The sequence below is a fragment of the Oncorhynchus clarkii genome, chromosome 5 (assembly GCF_045791955.1).
Source record: "Oncorhynchus clarkii lewisi isolate Uvic-CL-2024 chromosome 5, UVic_Ocla_1.0, whole genome shotgun sequence".
Lineage (NCBI taxonomy): Eukaryota > Metazoa > Chordata > Actinopteri > Salmoniformes > Salmonidae > Oncorhynchus > Oncorhynchus clarkii.
In genome coordinates, this window is record NC_092151.1 from 70,010,036 (window position 1) to 70,032,435 (window position 22,400).

The following is a 22,400-nucleotide window of genomic DNA, read 5'->3' on the forward strand; positions in this document are numbered from 1 at the left end:
CACCTTTGAGGACAGGATACATCACGTCATCCTGCACGACAGCAGACACTGACACATTTAGTTTTAAATCTGTCGGAAGAAATTCCTTTCATTCAGAAGTCAGCTATCATTTTCAAGACGACTTTCGTATTCGCTTTTCTGCGTCTCTTTTAACATATCTATGGAAATCACATTGATTAGTAGTTTCATAACGAAAGCAAGTGTAATGGTTTTATTATAAGATTAACTATGGGTGCTAATATCCTGGAATCTAATATAAGCACCAACTTCACTCCCGGCGGCTACACGGGGACAGTCCACGAAACTGGAGCGGCTCACCCGGGCTATATGATGGTGATTCTGGCCGTGCTTATGATTATTCTGGTAGTCGTGGTTGTGGCTGGCAACGCACTTGTTATCCTGGCTTTCATTGTTGACAAGAGCCTACGAAATCAAAGCAACTACTTCTTCCTCAACCTTGCCATTTCTGATTTTCTTGTTGGTGAGTAGTCTATTTTATTTATCTATTTTATATATCCTGTCTGTGGGTCTGCTATCTAATCTATTTGTCTGTCTAGTATGGCTCTGGTGGGATAATTGTTACGGTGAGTGAATGAGGACCCAAAAGCGAATCAACTTAAACAGAGCTTCTTTAATTACCAAACATAGGTAGGCTCAGATGGACCGGCAGATTCCGACAGGACAGGACAAGGTTACAGCAAACATGACGACAGTCTGGTTCAGGCATGAATGACACAAACAAACAAGAATCCGACAAGGACAGGAGCAGAAACAGAGAGAGATATAGGGACCTAATCAGAGGGAAAAAAGGGAACAGGTGGGGAACGGGGTGAATGGGTAGTTAGAGGAGACAAGGGACAGCTGGGGGAAAGCGGGGGAGAAAAGGTAACCTAACACGACCAGCAGAGGGAGACAGGGTGAAGGGAAAGGACAGAGACAAGACAACATGACAGTACATGACAGTACCCCCCCACTCACCGAGCGCCTCCTGGCGCACTCGAGGAGGAAACCTGGCGGCAACGGAGGAAATCATCAATCAGCGCACGGTCCAGCACGTCCCGAGAGGGAACCCAACTCCTCTCCTCAGGACCGTACCCCTCCCAGTCAACTAGGTACTGATGACCACGGCCCCGAGGACGCATGTCCAAGATTTTACGGACCCTGTAGATAGGTGCGCCCTCGACAAGGATGGGGGGGGGGGGGGAAGACGAGCGGGGGCGCGAAGAACGGGCTTAACACAGGAGACATGGAAGACCGGGTGGACGCGACGAAGATATCGCGGAAGAAGAAGTCGCACTGCGACAGGATTAATGACCTGAGAGATACGGAATGGACCAATGAACCGCGGGGTCAACTTGCGAGAAGCCGTCTTAAGGGCCATTTTTTGGTTCAAGTGCCATCAAATGCTTAACTTGTGAGACCACGAATCGGCCTGAGACGGCCGGCAGGAGGAGAGTTCCCGGACAGTCTGCGCGCAGAAGGTTTTCCACAAGGACATTTATAACAGATGTATAGAGCTTGCTTTACCTGCCTCTCAATTCCCCAGACAGTCAACCCGACAACACGCCCCTCAGGGAGAATCCCCTCGGGGTCAGTGGAGGCTACTGAAGAACTGAAGAGACGAGACAAAGCATCAGGCTTGGTGTTCTTAGAGCCCGGACGATAAGAAATCACGAACTCGAAACGAGCGAAAAACAGCGCCCAACGCGCCTGACGCGCATTAAGTCGTTTGGCAGAACGGATGTACTCAAGGTTCCTATGGTCAGTCCAAACGACAAAAGGAACGGTCGCCCCCTCCAACCACTGTCGCCATTCGCCTAGGGCTAACCGGATGGCGAGCAGTTCGCGGTTACCCACATCATAGTTACGTTCCGACGGCGACAGGCGATGAGAAAAATACGCGCATGGGTGGACCTTGTCGTCAGAGAGGGAGCGCTGAGAAAGGATGGCTCCCACTCCCACCTCTGACGCGTCAACCTCGACAACGAACTGTCTAGAGACGTCAGGTGTAACAAGGATAGGAGCGGATGTAAAACGATTCTTGAGGAGATCAAAAGCTCCCTGGGCGGAAACGGACCACTTAAAGCACGTCTTGACAGAAGTAAGGGCTGTGAGAGGAGCTGCCACCTGACCGAAATTACGGATGAAACGACGATAGAAGTTCGCGAAGCCGAGAAAGCGCTGCAGCTCGACGCGTGACTTAGGGACGGGCCAATCAATGACAGCTTGGACCTTAGCGGGATCCATCTTAATGCCTTCAGCGGAAATAACAGAACCGAGAAATGTGACGGAGGAGGCATGAAAAGTGCACTTCTCAGCCTTCACAAAAAGACAATTCTCTAAAAGGCGCTGGAGGACACGTCGAACGTGCTGAACATGAATCTGGAGTGACGGTGAAAAAATCAGGATATCGTCAAGGTAAACGAAAACAAAGATGTTCAGCATGTCTCTCAGGACATCATTGACTAATGCCTGAAAGACAGCTGGAGCGTTAGCGAGGCCGAAAGGAAGAACCCGGTATTCAAAGTGCCCTAACGGAGTGTTAAACGCCGTCTTCCACTCGTCCCCCTCCCTGATGCGCACGAGATGGTAAGCGTTACGAAGGTCCAACTTAGTGAAAAACCTGGCTCCCTGCAGGATCTCGAAGGCTGAAGACATAAGAGGAAGCGGATAACGATTCTTCACTGTTATGTCATTCAGCCCTCGATAATCTATGCAGGGGCGCAGAGACCCGTCCTTCTTCTTGACAAAAAAAACCCCGCTCCGGCGGGAGAGGAGGAGGGGACTATGGTACCGGCGTCAAGAGCTACAGACAAATAATCTTCGAGAGCCTTACGTTCGGGAGCCGATAAGACACTGTCAAGTGCCATCATAATGGACAATAATTGTGGAAAGTAAAGAAATGTTTTTTTTGCATTAACTTTGAAAGAATCTTAGCAAAAGGTTTTCCACAAGGACATTTATAACAGATGTATAGAGCTCTTGAATAATTTATGGTTCATGAATGCAAATTAAAACCCAACACACCTTTGGTAATAATTTTTCACACACAGTGCTGCCAATACTTTTTCACACATAATGCTGCCACTTGCCAGCAGGCTTGTTTAGAAATGAATTTGCTGTGAAAATGAATTCTGGCATTGATTATAGAGCTATGGACACATTGTTCGGGGTTCAGTCTATACACAGTGTGTCCTTGCAGGTGCATTCTGCATCCCTGTATACATCCCCTACAACCTGACAGGCCGCTGGGTGCTGGGCAGAGGTCTCTGCAAGCTGTGGCTCCTCATGGACTACTTGCTCTGCACTGCCTCTGTCTTCAACATAGTCCTCATCAGCTATGACCGGTTCCTCTCCGTCACCAGAGCAGTGAGTATAGAGAGCTACCGTGCCGCATGCAGGCATGCATGCACAACGTGCACACATGCACCCACATGCACGGTAACATTTGAAATGCTGTTTCAAATGCAGGTACTGCATGTTTTACTGTTCATATGGCCCTCCTGCCACCACGCAACTGCTTTACAAGGCCCATTACCAATACAGAGGTACTGCAGAATGGTTTGACAGTCACTGCCAGTAGGACTAAAGGTTGACTCAGCGACGTGACATAGATGCAGAAAGTAAACGGCATGGGTCAATTTCCGCGAAAACTAAGAGCGTTGAACCACAAGGCTCAAATTCTCCACTGAAGCAAACCCATGCACATGTAAAGATACTGTGTGTGACCATGTGAGAGCGAAGTATTGCATGTCTCATCTCATCTGAGTCAACCTTTAATACGTGTCCTGATGGGATGCACCGTGTTGCGGTGGCACTGACTCTGAATGAGCTCTGTTGGAAGTCCAGACAAAGTGGCTCGGTCCTTGTCGACCAGCGTGCTACTCTTTGATCTTCATCTGCTTTTGGGATGCAATCCCTGGATACTCTGGTCTGAATACTAAACTGGACATTGCTTTATCAATCGTATTGAGGTCTCCCTTGTAAAATAACTCAACGTCCTGGATAAATAAAAAATATTATACCCCCTATGTTTTTGGGTGGGGTCAGTGAAGCTAAAACTTTTCATTTGTCTGTATACTCCAGCATTTTGGATTTGAGATCAAATGTTTTATATGATGCGACAGTACAGAGTGTCACATTTTATTTGAAGGTATTTTCATACACATCTGTTTTACTGTTTCGAAACCAATGCACTTGTATCTAGTCCCCCTATTTGAAAGTGTCAAGTATTTGGACAAATTCACTTGTAGTGTATACATTTAGTCAAAAGTTTAGTATTTGGTCCCATATTCCTAGCACACGATGACTACATCAAGCTTGTGACTCTACACATTTGTTGGATGTATTTGCAGTTTGTTTTGGTTGTGTTTCGGATTATGTTGTGCCCAGTAGAAATGAATGGTAAATATTGTATTGTCATTTTGGAGTCACTTTTATTGTATAGAATGTTTTTGAACATGCCAAAATGAATGTGGATGCTACCATAATTACGGATAATCATGAATTAATCGTGAATAATGATGATTGAGAAAGTTACAGATGCACAAAGATCATACCCCCAAAACATGCTAACCTCACACCATTACCAATAATGGGAGATTATCATTTTTTGGTGGGGGTATGATATTTATGCCTCTGCAACTTTCTCACTCATCATTATTCAGGATCTGTTATCATGGTAGCAGCCGCAGGAAGTAGGGGAGCTGCCACATCGCCTGGAAAATCAGAATAAACAATTAATAATAATAAATAAATAAATAATAATCACATGAGTGCCTAGGGCCTAGGGTTGCAAAGAGTCGGAAACTTTCCAGTAATTTTCTGGAAATTTTCCATGGGAAGTTATGTTCGGGAACTTTGGACATTTTGCTTAAATTCATCAAAAAGTTAGCTTATAAGAGTGAACCTTTCTTGTGGGATACACAAGGCAATTCTAGGTCTTCTGGCATATTTTGGTTAAACTGTCCCTAATTCAATGGAATTGCAACCCTCTGCAGGCACAGTGCACTCTTCCATCACATGTACAGCTGATTCTCAAGATCTTTCACACTAATGAGATGCTATTGAGCCCACACTACTACACTGTCTGAGCCAAGGACTACATGCTTTCTGATAAGTTTTGATTACAATACTGGGTGGGGTGAACATATTGTACATGACATACATTGTTTTTTTGTTATTTAGTAAATAGTAGCCTACAGCAAAGTGTGTTTAAATAATTTCTAACAATTTCTGTTACTTCGTTTTTGCTACCATGTGGGTTTTAGCTTGCTTACGCCTGCTAACTGAGGAGTGTTAACTCACCTGTTTCATTTTAAAACATTTATCTTACAAAGGAGTTGTTTAATCTAACTGCTTAACTATTTATCTGATCATGGAATTGTATTGGTTGTTTTTTTTACTATTATTTTCCTAATCTTTACAGGAGAATGCCACGGGCACTATCTGATGTGTGGAGACATTTCACTGCAGCTAATGTAGAAGGAAGAACTGTGTACATTTGCAAATACTGTGCCAAATCATATGTGAAGAATGCAACAAAGATGCAGACTCATCTGGCCAAGTGCATAACGTTCCTTCAGCTCTCACAACAAGCGACCTCTGACAAAAGTCCCTCTACTTCTATTCGAGGTGAAAATGATGAATCAGACACCTTATCGATAGCAACAGCTCATGGTCCTCCTGGAATCAGAAGTTTTTTGACTCAATGGAGGAACGTAGTCAGAGAAATGATGAATGTCTTGCTCAAGCTGTGTATGCAACTGGTTCCCCTCTGACGCTCACAGGCAATGTGTTGGAAGAGATTTCTGAATGTTCTTCGCCCAGCATACACCCCTCCAACCAGACATGCTTTATCTACTCATTTGCTGGATGCAGAGTTCAACAGAGGTCAAGTGAAGGTCAAGCAAATCAGAGAAAGCAACCTGTATTGCAATCATCTCTGATGGGTGGTCAAATGTTCGTGAGCAAGTAATAATTAACTACACCATCTCCACCCCTCAACCGGTATTCTACAAGAGCACAGACATAAGGAACAACAGGCACACAGGTCTCTACATTGCAGATTAGCTGAAGACAGTCATCAATGACCTTCGACCACAGAAGGTACAGTGCCTTGCGAAAGTATTCGGCCCCCTTGAACTTTGCGACCTTTTGCCACATTTCAGGCTTCAAACATAAAGATATAAAACTGTATTTTTTTGTGAAGAATCAACAACAAGTGGGACACAATCATGAAGTGGAACGACATTTATTGGATATTTCAAACTTTTTAACAAATCAAAAACTGAAAAATTGGGCGTGCAAAATTATTCAGCCCCCTTAAGTTAATACTTTGTAGCGCCACCTTTTGCTGCGATTACAGCTGTAAGTCGCTTGGGGTATGTCTCTATCAGTTTTGCACATCGAGAGACATTGAAATTTTTTCCCATTCCTCCTTGCAAAACAGCTCGAGCTCAGTGAGGTTGGATGGAGAGCATTTGTGAACAGCAGTTTTCAGTTCTTTCCACAGATTCTCGATTGGATTCAGGTCTGGACTTTGACTTGGCCATTCTAACACCTGGATATGTTTATTTTTGAACCATTCCATTGTAGATTTTGCTTTATGTTTTGGATCATTGTCTTGTTGGAAGACAAATCTCCGTCCCAGTCTCAGGTCTTTTGCAGACTCCATCAGGTTTTCTTCCAGAGTGGTCCTGTATTTGGCTCCATCCATCTTCCCATCAATTTTAACCATCTTCCCTGTCCCTGCTGAAGAAAAGCAGGCCCAAACCATGATGCTGCCACCACCATGTTTGACAGTGGGGATGGTGTGTTCAGCTGTGTTGCTTTTACGCCAAACATAACGTTTTGCATTGTTGCCAAAAAGTTCAATTTTGGTTTCATCTGACCAGAGCACCTTCTTCCACATGTTTGGTGTGTCTCCCAGGTGGCTTGTGGCAAACTTTAAACAACACTTTTTATGGATATCTTTAAGAAATGGCTTTCTTCTTGCCACTCTTCCATAAAGGCCAGATTTGTGCAATATACGACTGATTGTTGTCCTATGGACAGAGTCTCCCACCTCAGCTGTAGATCTCTGCAGTTCATCCAGAGTGATCATGGGCCTCTTGGCTGCATCTCTGATCAGTCTTCTCCTTGCATGAGCTGAAAGTTTAGAGGGACGGCCAGGTCTTGGTAGATTTGCAGTGGTCTGATACTCCTTCCATTTCAATATTATCGCTTGCACAGTGCTCCTTGGGATGTTTAAAGCTTGGGAAATCTTTTTGTATCCAAATCCGGCTTTAAACTTCTTCACAACAGTATCTCGGACCTGCCTGGTGTGTTCCTTGTTCTTCATGATGCTCTCTGCGCTTTTAACGGACCTCTGAGACTATCACAGTGCAGGTGCATTTATACGGAGACTTGATTAGACACAGGTGGATTGTATTTATCATCATTAGTCATTTAGGTCAACATTGGATCATTCAGAGATCCTCACTGAACTTCTGGATAGAGTTTGCTGCACTGAAAGTAAAGGGGCTGAATAATTTTGCACGCCCAATTTTTCAGTTTTTGATTTGTTAAAAAAGTTTGAAATATCCAATAAATGTCGTTCCACTTCATGATTGTGTCCCACTTGTTGTTGATTCTTCACAAAAAAATACAGTTTTATATCTTTATGTTTGAAGCCTGAAATGTGGCAAAAGGTCGCAAAGTTCAAGGGGGCCGAATACTTTCGCAAGGCACTGTATTTGCACTGGTGACAAACAATGCTGCGAACATGAAGGCTGCTTGGTCTAAAGTGGAGGAGTCCTACCCTCACATCACACACATTGGCTGTGCTGCTCATGCATTGAATCTGCTCCTCAAGGACATCATGGCACTAAAAACAATGGATACACTCTACAAGAGAGCCAAGGAAATAGTTAGGTATGTGAAGGGTCATCAAGTTATAGCAGCAATCTACCTCACCAAGCGAAGTGAGAAGAATAAGATCACCACATTGAAGCTGCCCAGCAACACCCGTTGGGGTGGTGTTGTCATGTTTGACAGTCTCCTGGAGGGGATGGAGTCTCTCCAGGAAATGGCCATATCACAGTCTGCCGATATGGACAGCCTCATCAAGAGGATCCTCCTGGATAATGTATTTTGGGAGAGAGTGGTAAGCAGCCTTAAACCTATAGCAGTAGCCATTGCACGGATTGAGGGAGACAATGCCATCCTGTCTGATGTTTAGACTCTGCTTGCAGATGCAAGAGAATAAATCCATACTGCCCTGCCCACTTCACTGTTGCTCCAAGCAGAGGAAACAACAGTTCTGAAATACATCAGAAAGCGTGAAGACTTCTGCCTGAAGCCCATACACGCTGCAGCATACATGTTGGACCCCAAGTATGCTGGCAAGAGTATCCGGACTGGTGCAGAGATCAACAAGGCCTATGGTGTCATCACTACCGTGCCTCGCCACCTCAGCCTGGATGAGGGCAAGGTTCTTGGCAGTCTGGCGAAGTACACTTCCAAGCAAGGGCTTTGGGATGGAGATGCAATACGGCAGTTGTGCCAATATATCTCATCAGCCACCTGGTGGAAGGGACTTTGTGGATCTGAGGCTCTTTCCCCTGTTGCCTCCATCATCCTCCAAATCACACCAACGTCAGCCACCTCAGAGCGCAACTGGTCCTTGTTTGGGAACACACACACCAAAGCACGCAACAGGCTGACCAATACAGGGGTTAAAATATTGGTGGCCATCCGGGCAAATTTGAGGCTTTTTGAGCCTGACAATGAGCCACCCTCAACAAGATTGGAAAGTGACATTGAAGATGAGGCCTCAGAGTCTGATGATCAAGAGGAGGATATTGAGAAGGTCCAGGGTGAAGACATTAAAGCCTGAGAGGAAGACAACCAAAGCTTTAGTTTCTAGACTATCATTTTACAGATGTATGTTGAAAATGTTTTTGGGAGATGCGATGGATCATTGGGGATCATTCAATATTCCCTTTCTTTTGTTGTTCAGTGAAATCATCCCATGTGGATAGTCAACTAATTTAATTAAGGTTAAATATGTAACTAAATAGTTTTTTTATTTCTATTGGAAGGATTTCATCATTTGCAATTGTCTACTTATGATAAGGTAAAATGTTTTTGTTTCTGTCTCCATATTATATGGTAAATATATAAAATGCAAAAAAACATCTACATTTAAATGGTATTAATATTAAATTGCACATATATCCGTTAATTCCCATATATTCCCACGGAAAGTTTCCACCGCTGAATATTCCCCAAAACCCTAATTGGTCCTTTACTAGTATTAGTGGACCGATATAGACATCTATAGTGTGGGCGCAAATATATATTTTTTCAGCATCTTCACTTTGCAATAAGCAATAAGGTCCGAGGTGTTGTGGAATATGGCCAATATAACCACAGTTAAAGGCTGTTCTTAGGCACGACGCAACGTGGTAAATTGGCCATATGCTACAAACCCCCGAGGTGCCTTATTGCTATTATGAACTGGTTAGCAATGTAATTAGACAGGTAAAAAATGCATGTTTTGTCATACCTGTGGTATACGGTATGACAAATCAGCCAATCAGCATTCAGGGCTCGAACCACCCAGTTTATAATTAAGAACAGTATCCTGCTAGATTCAATAGTTGGAATTGTAAGAGTTGTTGCCCTGTCTATTTCTCTGAGATTGCCATTCTAATGGGATCCAGAATGAACAAACCCTTTCCTCAAACATCCACATCAAACGGTGCAAAGCTATGGGCAAAGACACAAAACATCTACATCAAATTCAATATTTTTCTTCATCAAATAACAGTATTTGTGCAGTATTAATATACCATCCTTACAAACCACTTAATGGAAAATGGAAAAGGAATGAATAGACCATTTCAGTTTTCACATTGAAATTAGTTGCATTTCAATGTGTTTCATGAAACTGGAAAACAAATATCAAGCAAGTATTTCTATATTTCACAAGTAATATCAGATTAACTGTTTAGTACAGATAATTATCAGACTCAAGTTGCAAATGCTGGTAAACACTCAAATACTGTACATTTAGCTAAATATTTTAACAAAAGTTGTGCACTTGGCCTTTACTAGTCCTGTATTAGCATACCAGATATAGACATCTTCAGTGCAAGCATTGTTTTCTCAGTGAACCCCCCCCCCCCCCCCCCCCACCACTCCATCGTCAAAAAAAATGCAGCACCCCCACCCCAAACGACTTCCCGCGGCTATGGTAGCGTCCACATTAATGTAGAAGTGTTCAGAATGACACAATACATGATTTACCATTCATTTATAATGGGCACAACCATCATCTGAAACACAAACAAAACAAACTGCAAATGCATCCAACAAGTGCTTGGAGTCCCAAGCTTGACGTAGTCATTGCATGCTAGGAATACGGGACAAAAAACTAAAATTTGGACTAAATTTAATACACTATAAATTAATTTGTCCAAATACTTATGACACCTTCAAATTGGGGACTAGATACATAAAGTGCTTTAATTTCTAAACGATAAAACCGATATGTATGAAAATACCCTCAAATAAAAGGTGACATTCTGTACTGTTGCCTCATATAAAACATTTGGAGTCAAATCCAAAATGCTGGAGTACAGCTTTACTGTCCAAATATATACATAGGGGTGTGTACTTCATATATATTCCATGTGACTATGCAGAGCATTCAGAAATGTAATGTTAACTAAATAGTTTTGTTGCCCTATGAAGGGGCACTCTCTAAGCATGATATCATAGCCCAATCTCTCTCAACCATTCATCTTAAATGCTAGTTTTGGCCAATCAATATTTTTCATGACAATACAAATATTGATATTTTTTACACAGCACCAGCAAGACTGCCACCTTATTGTGACCCTAGAGGGGTTTTGTCACTTTGTAACTGCTGTAGTTCATTTCCTTGTGGAATTTAATATGAGCTATTATATACGCACTCACCCACCTAGACAGAAGACACTGATTAATGAACCCAAGGGTTCATGCAACAGGCAGTCTTTACAAACAGTTTACTGAAGGACATGGAAACAACATTACTTTTAATGGAAGTACGAGGAGAAACTTTGATGAACATGCTCAGGAAGGCAAGTCGACTAGTTATGTCCTAATGTAAATGCTGCTGTGTACTTTCACAAGTTAAACAAGGCACATTTGAATCAATGCTCTTTGTAGTTTTTACATTTACATAATTTAGCTGACACTTTTATCCAGAACAATTAGGGTAAAGTGCCTTGCTCAAAGGCACATCAACACATTTTTTTACCTAGTCAGCTCAGGGATTCGAACCAGTGACCTTTCGGTTACTGGCCCAATGCTCTCAATGGCTAGGTCACTTGAATTTGTTTGACTTTGTTTGATTTGAAGACTAATGCAAAATAGTCAATTGTTTTGGTGGAAAATTGATTGTTCGATGTACTTCCTTAGAATATGTCTCCAATCTATTTTCTGTTTCTGTCATTTGCTTATCAGCACAGTGGCTTCCTGAGGGAGGAATGAAATGCAGATAGTATTAAAGCTATGTTTATGTAGTATGTTGATGTAGATATTCAAAGTCTCTACATGTACAGTAAAGAACATGCAGAACATCTGTGACTGGTAGGTATCAGTAGGTTCTCGATTTTGGGTATGTAAAGGGTCACTATACTTTATCTGGAGCTGCATAAGTGAATGTGTCATACAATATTTTATCATCATAAAATATTGTTTTTTACATTCAAACATTCTACAAAGTTTATAAGGTTACTTTACAGTGGTTGTAAAGTTTTCTAGCGGAATATCTTTCTGGTTCCCTGATTAACAATAAATACATATTAATACATAATAAAACAAGTACAGTACAGTGCTGCATGTAGTGTTTGATAATGAGTTACAATGATGGAAAATAACCCCTGTCTGTAGAGTGTATGTTTGATCTTGTTATTGCTCCCAGTGCTCACAGTCTCCATGATTGACAGCAAAGTCAGTATACCTAGACGCAGCCATGACAAACAACAAAGTCAAGTTGTTCAGTTTGATGACATTGATTTTGATGACATCTCAGCAATTGTTGTTTATTTGATCGCCAGGAAAAAGACTGCGAGAGACAGAGGTAGGTGGGGAATCGGGGACAGAGAAAGGGAGGTGAAGATGAACAAAGCAAACAGAGAGATAAGGTGAAATGGAAATGGAAGGTGAAAAGCTCATTCCTGGGTGAAGAGAATGGTGAAGATGAGAGGGAGAGAGCAGACAGACAGATGTGCCTCCACACTCTCCTGTATTATTATTCAGTATCATACTCAGCCTAAAGCTCTCCTGCTCCTCTGGCTTCACTGACACACCATGGAGGAGGGGCTCTTGAACCCTATCACCCAAGGAAATAATACCTCCCCCATAAGTCCAAATAAGGCCTTAAAGTAATGGATCCAATACACCTCTACAAATGTTTATATTTATTTTACCTTTATTTAACTAGGCAAGTCAGTTAAGAACAAATTCTTATTTTCAATGACGGCCTAGGAACAGTGGGTTAACTGCCTTGTTCAGGGGCAGAACAACAGATTTTTATCTTGTCAGCTCGGGGATTCAATCTTGCAACCTTTCTGTTACAAGTCCAATGCTCTAACCACTAGGCTACCTGCATTGAGAGACATGGAATTGATTATGCAGTTTATTACATCTGTGTTTTAACAAAAATATGGTGATATTATTATTAAATGTTACTGTGAGGTATTGTATGCTATTTTTCTCATTTCACTTCTCTACTTCCAGGTGAAATATAGAGCTCAGCGGAGCATGACCCACCATGCTGTGGTGAAGATGGTGGCTGTGTGGGTGTTGGCCTTCCTTCTCTATGGCCCTGCCATTATCTTCTGGGAGCTGGTTGTGGGTAAAAGCATCGTCCCTGCCGACGAGTGTTTCGCTGAGTTCTACTGCACCTGGTACTTCCTACTCAGTGCGTCTACGTTTGAGTTCTTCACCCCCTTTATCTCTGTGACCTTCTTCAACCTGTGCATCTACCTGAACATCCAGAGGAGGAACAAGAGCAGGGCTATCCGTAAGGAGGACACCAAGGCACACAGGGACAGGGGCAGTCTCAGGGACGGGGGTGCTACCTTGTCTGTGTTTTTTGTCAAGACTCGCAAGGTATCATCGAGCGAGCCAACCGCTGTTTCAGAGGTGACAGAGGAGAACGAGGAGCTGTCGCCATCCTCCAGTGGGGAGCCCAGCAGCGGACACACCTTCATTCAGAGAAAGAAGGGCCCTTCCTGCAGGAAAACTTCCAGGCTCCTCCAATTCCAGGCCCCCATCGTGCCATCCAGCAGGAGCTCAGAGGGCTCCCGCCTCTCCCGCGACAAGAAGATTGCCAAGTCGCTGGCCATTATAGTGTGCATTTTCGGGATCTGCTGGGCACCTTACACCCTACTGATGATAATACGAGCGGCCTGTAGCGGGCGATGTGTGGAGCACTACTGGTACGAGGTGACGTTTTGGCTCTTGTGGCTGAACTCTGGTATTAACCCTTTCCTTTACCCTCTCTGCCACAGCAGCTTCCGAAGGGCTTTTGCTAAGATACTGTGCCCCAAGCGTCAGTCTGTCCAACCTCACATTGAGACCCAGTCTTGCTAGTGATGCAACGTATGGCTGGCTGGGAGTCACTGGAGTGAGAAGACTACTGCAAATGGATATGGATTTTTTTCCTCAGGAATTGTGGAATGTTGTGTACATAGCTCAGCCATGAATAGGAGTGTGAAACCCTTTTTTAGATACTCACTTTGGTCTTTGTTATTCAAATATGATAGAAAAAATGTTATTACTGATATCCCTGTTTTTTTGTTTCAGACACATCAAATCCTTCTATGTGCCAAGTTTGAAACTTGCACTTAGAGGGTAAAACCAAGTGTTTGTGTTTACATTTCAGAAGTGAATCTACATATACTGTAATATTGAAATACTACTTGTTGTAGATATATTTGTTGTGTTGTTGCTAATGCATTTGGGTGTGAATAGCGTAGGTGCAGATGCTCCTAGGACTGGGAGGAAATCTCAAATCTTATCAGTGCTTCGTGTCTCTGCCAGTTATAGATCTGAATGGTACTGGTATACTTGTAAATGTGCTATGTAGAAAAAGATTTTCACTGTTATTTTCAGTGAAATGTGAAAGAATAGTTCAGTGTAATACCAAATCAAGTGTTCCTTGGTGTGTGTGATTTCCATGTGTTTACCCCTACTTCTACATCACTTTGTTGCGAACATGGTGATGACACAGAGGTAATATACAGATGTAGGATCTTAATTTGAGCCAGTTTGCTAGAGCAGGAAAATAATAGTGCAGCAACAGGAAATGTGAATGATGATGCAAATTATAATCAATGGACATTTTGGTAGGGGTTCATACATTTTTCATAAGGGTAAATCAAGTCTTCAATTTCAATGTGGAAATTACAAACTTCAGAAGCCTTTTTAAACTTTTTTTAAATAGTGGGTTCTGTACTAATGTTAAAGAAAGGCTGAGGCAGTGATACTTTATGAATAAATATATTAACTAAATAATAAAAAGTCTAAGGATGGTGCTACACCATCTGGCATGAAAAGAAAAGGGGACAGTTTGATGCAAAATCTTTAAATAAAGTCTAATAACAATAAAGGTTTTAAAAAAAGAAGAGTTAGAAAATCTACACACAATACCCCATAATGACAAAGTGAAAACAGGTTTTTAGAAATTGTTGCAAATGTATTACAACTCAGAAATACCTTATTTACATAAGTATTCAGACCCTTTTCTATGAGACTCGAAATTGAGCTCAGGTGCATCCTGTTTCCATTGGTCATCCTTGAGATATTTATACAACTTGGAGTCCACCTGTGGTAAATTCAATTGATTGGACATGACTTGGAAAGGCACACACCTGTCTATGTAAGGTCCCACAGTTGACAGTGCATGTCAGAGCAAAAATCAAGCCATGAGGTCGAAGGAATTGTCCGTAGAGCTCCGAGACAGGATTGTGTCGAGGCACAGATCTGGGGAAGGGTACCAAAACATTTCTGCAGCACTGAAGGTCCCCAAGAACTCAGTGGCCTCCATCATTCTTAAATGGAAGAAACTTGGAACCACCAAGACTCTTCCTAGAGCTGGCCGCCCGGCCAAACTGGGCAATCAGAGGAGAAGGGCCGTGGTCACTCTGACAGATCTCCAGAGTTCCTCTGTGGAGATGGGAGAACCTTCCAGGACAACCATCTCCGCAGCACTCCACCAATCAGGCCTTTATGGTATAGTGACCAGACGGAAGCCACTCCTCAGTAAAAGGTGTATGACAACCCGCTTGGAGTGTGCCAAAAGGCAATGAGAAAAAAGATTATCTGATCTGATGAAATCAAGATTTAACTCTTTAGCCTGAATGCCAAGCGTCACATCTGGAGGAAACCTTGCATGGTGGTGGCAGCATCTTGCTGTGGGGATATTTTTCTGCGTCAGGGACTGGGAGACTAGCCAGGATTGAGGCAAAGATGAACAGAGCAAAGTACAGAGAGATCCTTGATGAAAACCTGCTCCAGAGCGCTCAGGACCTCAGACTGGGGTGAAGGTTCACCTTCCAACAGGACAACAACCCTAAGCACACAGCTAAGAGAACGCAGGAGTCTCTGAAAATCCTTGAGTGGCACAGCCAGAGCCCGGACTTGAACCTGATTGAACATCTCTGGAGTGACCTGAAAATAGCTGTGAAGCAACACTCCCCATCCAACCTGACAGAGCTTGAGAGGATCTGCAGAGAAGAATGGGGGAAACTTCCCAAATACATTTGTGCCAAGCTTGAAGAGTCATACTCAGGAAGACTCGAGGCTGTAATCGCTGCCAAAGGTGCTTCAACAAAGTACTGAGTAAAGGGTCTGAATACTTATGTAAATTTGATATCAGTTTTTTAATTTTAATACATTTTAAATAATTTCTAAAAACCTGTTTTTTCTTAGTGATAGTGTGTGTAGATTGATGAGGTGAAAAAAATATTTTATCCATTTTAGAATAAGGCCGTAATGTAACAAAATGTGGAAAAAGTCAAGGGGTCTGAATACTTTCCGAATGCAACGTATACAACAGTCTTTTTACTATAGGCAAGATCAACACTGATAGCAGCAAACATGTATGGCAGCAAGACTTTGGGGTGACCATCGCTAATTGTGAATAGGAAGCTAATTCTTGCCAATGCAAAGAAAATATGTTGTTCCTATACAACTCATCAGCTACAGTTTAAGATGTAAATATGACCCTGCATGTTTTGGGGTATGTCCCAAATGTAAGCAGCAGAAAGGTACTAATGCACATATCATCTGGTACTGTCCTATTGTTAAAGATTTCTGAAAAGAGGTGAAAAGGGCAATTTCAAATACTTTGGGCTCTCCAATTGGTTTACAGCCTCTCCAATACCTTCTGCGTCTACACTCAGCTAACCCTGCACTGAAATATCATAAAAACTATTTGATCTAATGTGCTACGCTGCTAGATTAACAATTATTCAATCATGAATAGATTACACTAAACCAAAACAATTCCTGGTGGCTCAGAAATCTGTTATGGTTGTTTCCCCTGGAAAGACTGACTTTTGTCCTGAAATGACGTTGAACCAAGGTGGAATAGATGTTGAATTGACGTCTGTGCCTATTGAGTTGATGAGATTTTTGCATATCTGGAGCCCTGTAGGTTCAATTTATAGGAGAACAGTGTGTGAATATATTGTTGAAGGGGATTGCCAACCCATAACCCACCAAGCCTCTGAGTGTTGCTGTTTTGGTACCATTGGAAATCAGTACTTTTAATAATTTGTTTGGGTGGGAAGTGGAATAGGGAGAGGTGTGGGAAATTATTAGGACATTGAAATAAGCTTTTTCTTTATCATGGAAGCACATTTGTCAAAAATAAAAACTGTAGATTACAGTGACATTGCTATTTTTTGTTATTTTCTTTGTCCCCCGCGATAAAATCGGGGAGGGGACCGTGCATCTTTCACCATCTTTTTTGAAAAATGTGTCTGTATTTTGTATATGTCGATTGCTCCGTGTTATTGTTGGTTTTGTCTGTATGGAAAACGTCAAATAAAATGATTGAAAGCCTTGTGTCCTAAACACAGGGCCCTACTCATGAGGTCCAGTGGTAGCCAGGTGCTAGGTGTGGATACACAAGGCTAGATAGAGAGGGTGGAATCTGTATAGATGGCTATTTTCTGCAACAATATTGTCATAAACAGAATTAGCAGCATTTTCCATAACATAAACAACCAGAAACAGCAGGGCTTTTCACATATACCCATCAAAACATGTTCTGTTCATTTGGAAATAATAATTGGAGTCTGCCAGTGTGAATGGCTTTTTGAAGGGATGAGAAAGTCAATAAGATTTTGGGGCACTTTTAAAAGGTTAGCAGATGTTGGGGGAAAATCGACGGAGGTTTTAGTAACCTGGACAGAGACGGCGGTGGACTTGCAAATGGAAAACAAATTGAGCAGTAGCACCATTGACATTTGTTTCTGTTCACAGCAGGAGACCTGGAAATCCAATACTGTCAGGCTCTCAAAAGAGTGTGAATTGAGAGTACATGGTCTAGCTACACCCGTGCATATTTTACATCCAACTTACTATTGTAACCAACTGAACTAGTGGGTCCTTTTTACCACAAGTGTTGGACCATAGCAGGTTTTTTGTTCATTTATGAGAATTTCACAGGAAATACACTATATATACAAAAGTATGTGGACACCTCTTCAAATTAGTGGATTTGGCTATTTCAGCCACCGACAATGTATAAAATCGAGCACACAGCCGTGCAATCTCCATAGACAAACATTGACAGTAGAATTGCCTTACTGAAGAGCTCAGTGACTTTCAACGTGGCACCGTTATAGGATGCCACCTTTCCAACAAGTCAGTTCGTCAAATTTCTAACCTGCTTGAGCTGCCCCGGTCAACTCTAAGTGCTGTTATTGTGAAGTGGAACGTCTAGGAGCAACAACAGCTCAGCCGCGAAGTGGTAGGCCACACAAACTCACATAACGGGACCGTCGAGTGCTGAAGCACGTAGCTACACTCACTACCGAGTTCCAAACTGCCTCTGGAAGCAACGTCAGCACAATAAATGTTCGTTGGGAGCTTCATGAAATGGGTTTCAATGGCTGAGCAGCCGCACACATAAGCCTAAATTCACCATGCAAAATGCCAAGCGTCAGTTGGAGTGGTGTAAAGCTCGCTGCCATTGGACTCTGGAGCAGTGGAAACTCGTTCTTTGGAGTGATGAATCACGTTTCACCATCTGGCAGTCCGATGAATGAATCATACTTTTGGTCATGTAGTGTAGTTAAGTGATGATAATGATAATGCTGTGTAATCACACTCACACATAATTTGTGAATCCTTCTTTGTGTGTGTGCATGGGTGTTGTGTTACCATGGCAATTATACTTCCATATCACAATAAGAGCTGTGATCTGAGGACGGACATTAGTACTTTGCTGGCAGAGAAGGTTTGTGTCTCCCACAACCTACATTCTAAAGGGTGAACAGTCAATTCTGAGTGAGTGACAATTGCTGGTAAAAAGTGGAGATCTTTATATTTTGTGTTCTTGATGACTCAGGTAAGTAATATAACAACACTTAGTCATAGTAATGATATTGTAATAAAATAGAAGTTATTGTAATGTCTGAAATTGTCTTTCAACAAAAAATGGGGGCCAAATGGACATTTGTCTTCCTGCTGATTGTCTACCACACCAAAGTGTTAGAATCTCAGGGAGAAGGTAGCACAATATATAATCATTTTCAATAGTGTTACTATATTTTGGTAATTTCTAATGTTACACTATCATTAAGTCTACCCTTTTTTCAGTCTGCCCACAGGGAGTGAAGGCTGATGTTGCTATACTTATGGAGGACTCTTTTAGCATACCACCAAAAGGCTTTATGATTATGTTGAAGTTTCTGGATACTGTGGTTCGTGCTTTTTCAGGCACCGACCATATCAGAATTGGCCTGATAAAGTGTAGTAACTCACCACATGTTGTGTTCAGGCTCAATGACCATATGACCAGAAGGGAAATCCTGAAGGGTATACGGTATACACCGTTCTACAACTGGGAGGTAACACATATACTGGAAAGGCCTTGCGGTCTATGGTGGCTCTGTTTCAGAAGGGTAAAGGCAGCAGGGCAAGTGAGGGTGTTCCCCAGATTGGGATGGTCATCACAGATGGACAAGCCACGGATCCCTATGACATGGAAAGGTCAGCAAAGCTGCTGAGGAAACATGGTGTTTCTCTCATGGCCATTGGTATTGAAATCACTTCAAAGCAAGATCTGTTCAAGATCACTGCCACCTGGCAGAGAAGGTGTCCAACACCCCAACAGGTACTTACAGTCACTAGTGAAAGTCTACAGACCCCTTGCACAGTCTTCACATTTTGCTGCCTTAAAATTATATCCAAAAAGGGAATAAATTAGACGTTTTTCCTACCGATCTACACAACCTACTCTACTTCAAATTTAAAAAATGTAACTAAAACTAAATTAATACAAAATAAAACAACAATGATGTCTTTCTTGCGCACACCCCAGGGTTAATACTTGGTGGAAGCACTTGACAGCCATTACAGCTGTGAATCATTTTGAATGAGAGTCTACTAACTTTGCACTAAACCTATGGCAACATTTATCCATTGTTTTTATCAAACTTACTCAAGCTCAGTACGTTTGGTTGGGAATTATTGACGGACAGCAATATTCAAACCTTGTCTCTGAATTTCTCATGAATGCGAAACAGCTCTTAGAAAGCCATGATGGTGTGTCTTTGGCATTTACTTTTGTCTACTATCCCAGGGTTTACAAAAGACTGAGGTGGGATTTCCTATAACTTTTTTACCTGGGCTTTGCTCCTTTCATATTTATTTTGATCCTGACAAACTCCCCAGTCCCTGCTACTGACAAGCATAACATGATGCTGCCTCCAAAATACTTGAAAATACATTGGATTTCACTCCGTGTTGTGTAGTATTGAATTTGACCCAAGTCTGTAGTAAAAGGACATTTCTTTACCATGTTGTCTTGCAGTATTACTTACGGCCTTGTTGCAAACAGAATGGATGATTTATTAACACACGCCTGTGTGCATATGTATGTGTGTGTGTGTGCCTGTGTGTGTCTCTTCACAGTCCGCGTTGTTCCATAAGTAGTGTAGTAGTGTAGTTTGTGTGAAGACATGCGGAATCAAGACATCTTCGTTAAATGTAAGAATATATATATATATATATATATATATATATATATATAATAATAAAATAAAATAAATATACTTTTAAAAAGCGGAGTAGGAAAAAAATATAATTTAATCAAAGTTTTGTTTGATTTATATGGCAACAAAATGTGAAGACTGTGCAAGGAGTGTGTTGACTTTCACTTGGTACTGTACACCAGCCTGGATTGTGAATGAGTAGGATTTTTACCCAGGTTTCCTTCCCCTAAAATTAATGTTGATGACAATTTGAATTTCCAGGTGAAAGCTATGGTCCCTTATTGATGTCACTTGTTAAATCCTGAAAACCCTATACATTATATTTTAAACAATTAGGTAGACTTGCAATTCATGTTTGTTCTGTTAGTCTGTTCCCAGGGAGCTGCCATCAATATCATGATTGTTCTGGAAGACAGATCCCAGAGCATCAGCTCTCAGGAGCTTGAGAGTATCAAGGACTTCCTCAGATCACTGCTCCTACCTGGGGCAGGACCAGGTTTGGGTGGGCCTGGTTCCATACAGTTGACATAGTGGTGTGGCTGCATTCAATGTCAGCACTTCCCTGAACAACAGGGAGATCCTACAGTACATCTGGGATCTGAAAGTCACACAAATGGTTCTGCCACAGAGACTTACCCACACCGGGAAATTATGAGTGGGACTGACGACGGTGTGAGAGGAGTGAGAGGAGAGGAGAACAAATGACTAAGGTTGGGTTGGTAATCATGGGCAGTGAGCGCCATGAGAAAAGTGTCTCTTTAGAGGAGCTGAAGAATCTTAGTGTCTCTGTATGCCATCGGGGGTTCCAATTTATCAGTGATGGGTCTGATTAAAATAACTGGTTGTCCCAAAAATGTGTTCTTCGTCCAGAACTTCTCAGGCCTGCAGGAGATCTCTGAACATATCAGCCAGGAGATCTGTAGCTCATCACAGGACAGTAGACAACATGTTGTCTACATGCCACCACTAGGTAACCTGCTTAGTCCTGCATGAACACTGCCCTTCTTATTATCTCATCTTTGTCCACAGCAATCCAAGTCTTTATCACAATTACTTCCATTGAAGAGCTGAATCTCATCATTATGTCTCCCATGAGTAACGTTAGTAACGTTAGTAAACCCATGTGGATTTTGATTGTCACCCTTCTGGTTCTTAATGAGTTTTCATAATCATAATGTGTTCATTACAGAAGACCACAGCCAGGTGCATGCCCAAAAAACCAGGCCAACAGCAACTTTCAGCAGAATATCCAGATATCTCTCCCAGTCCCAGCTAGAAAACATCAAAACATTTCCCCAAATTAGCCTCATTGTTACAGTATATCTACACTAATACAAAATAATGGTTTCATCTTCACCTTGGGTTATCATCATACGTTTCTCTCAGTCAAGACCAACGTTCATGTTTGGAGGAGATATTGTTGTAAAAGGAAAGGAAAAGTACTTCATTAGATTTCTACAGCAAGCACCACATGCTGGACACTTGTAAATGAAATACAAACAAGTAAGACTATTATTCTCTTCCTTCAATAGATTTCTCTTGAAAATTAAATATTTTAAAAGTACAATGGTTTTTCAACTGCATTATTTGTCATCTGAAGGGGACGACAAAGCCTGATATGTGATAGACCATCTCAGATTCACTATCAGCTGACACGCGTTGAATGCATTGAGGACTGAGGTGTACACCGGGACATGCTGGTCTCCTGCTATGCATCAGTACCAGTCTGTGTCGTTCATCTCCAGGTGTCTCATTGTCACAGTGAAGGTGCGATTCTCCCTATCGATAAGCAGGTTGACGCGGTCCTGAGACACTTGTTCTCCCTATGCAGTGAGGTAGGAGCTTCGGTCCGCAGCAGCTGTCCCGTTCTTACAGAACATCTTCTCACTCTCTTCCAGGATATTGCTATAGAGACACTTAGCTGTGATGCTGTCCCCATTCTTACCAGACACCATGTTGCTCCTTACTGACACACCTGGGAAGCCTGGAGTATGGAAACACAGAAACGATACACACAAAGCAAGCGTACTCTTGAGGATCACACAGAGGTGTTAATGAGATCTTATTCTGAAAGAGGAACTCAAATCTGTAGATTAACTAGACATATAGCTGCGAGAAGCAATGAACAGG

General features: G+C 42.1%; 1 protein-coding gene across 1 annotated transcript; it reads left to right on the top strand.

The window, feature by feature from the left end:
- The first annotated feature begins 228 nt into the window (after positions 1 to 228).
- Positions 229 to 13,632, top strand: LOC139410191 (histamine H3 receptor). The gene is made up of 3 exons (XM_071155650.1): positions 229 to 481; positions 3,203 to 3,369; positions 12,775 to 13,632. Exons 1-3 carry the CDS (start codon positions 229 to 231, stop codon positions 13,630 to 13,632), a joined length of 1,278 nt encoding a protein of 425 aa, XP_071011751.1.
- Positions 13,633 to 22,400: the final 8,768 nt, after the last annotated feature.

Coding starts and splice junctions, on each gene's coding strand:
- LOC139410191 (XM_071155650.1), top strand. CDS start 229: ATGGGTGCTAATATCCTGGAATCTAATATAAGCACCAACTTCACTCCC. Junction 482..3,202: donor CATTTCTGATTTTCTTGTTG/GTGAGTAGTCTA, acceptor GTGTCCTTGCAG/GTGCATTCTGCATCCCTGTA. Junction 3,370..12,774: donor TCCTCTCCGTCACCAGAGCA/GTGAGTATAGAG, acceptor CTCTACTTCCAG/GTGAAATATAGAGCTCAGCG.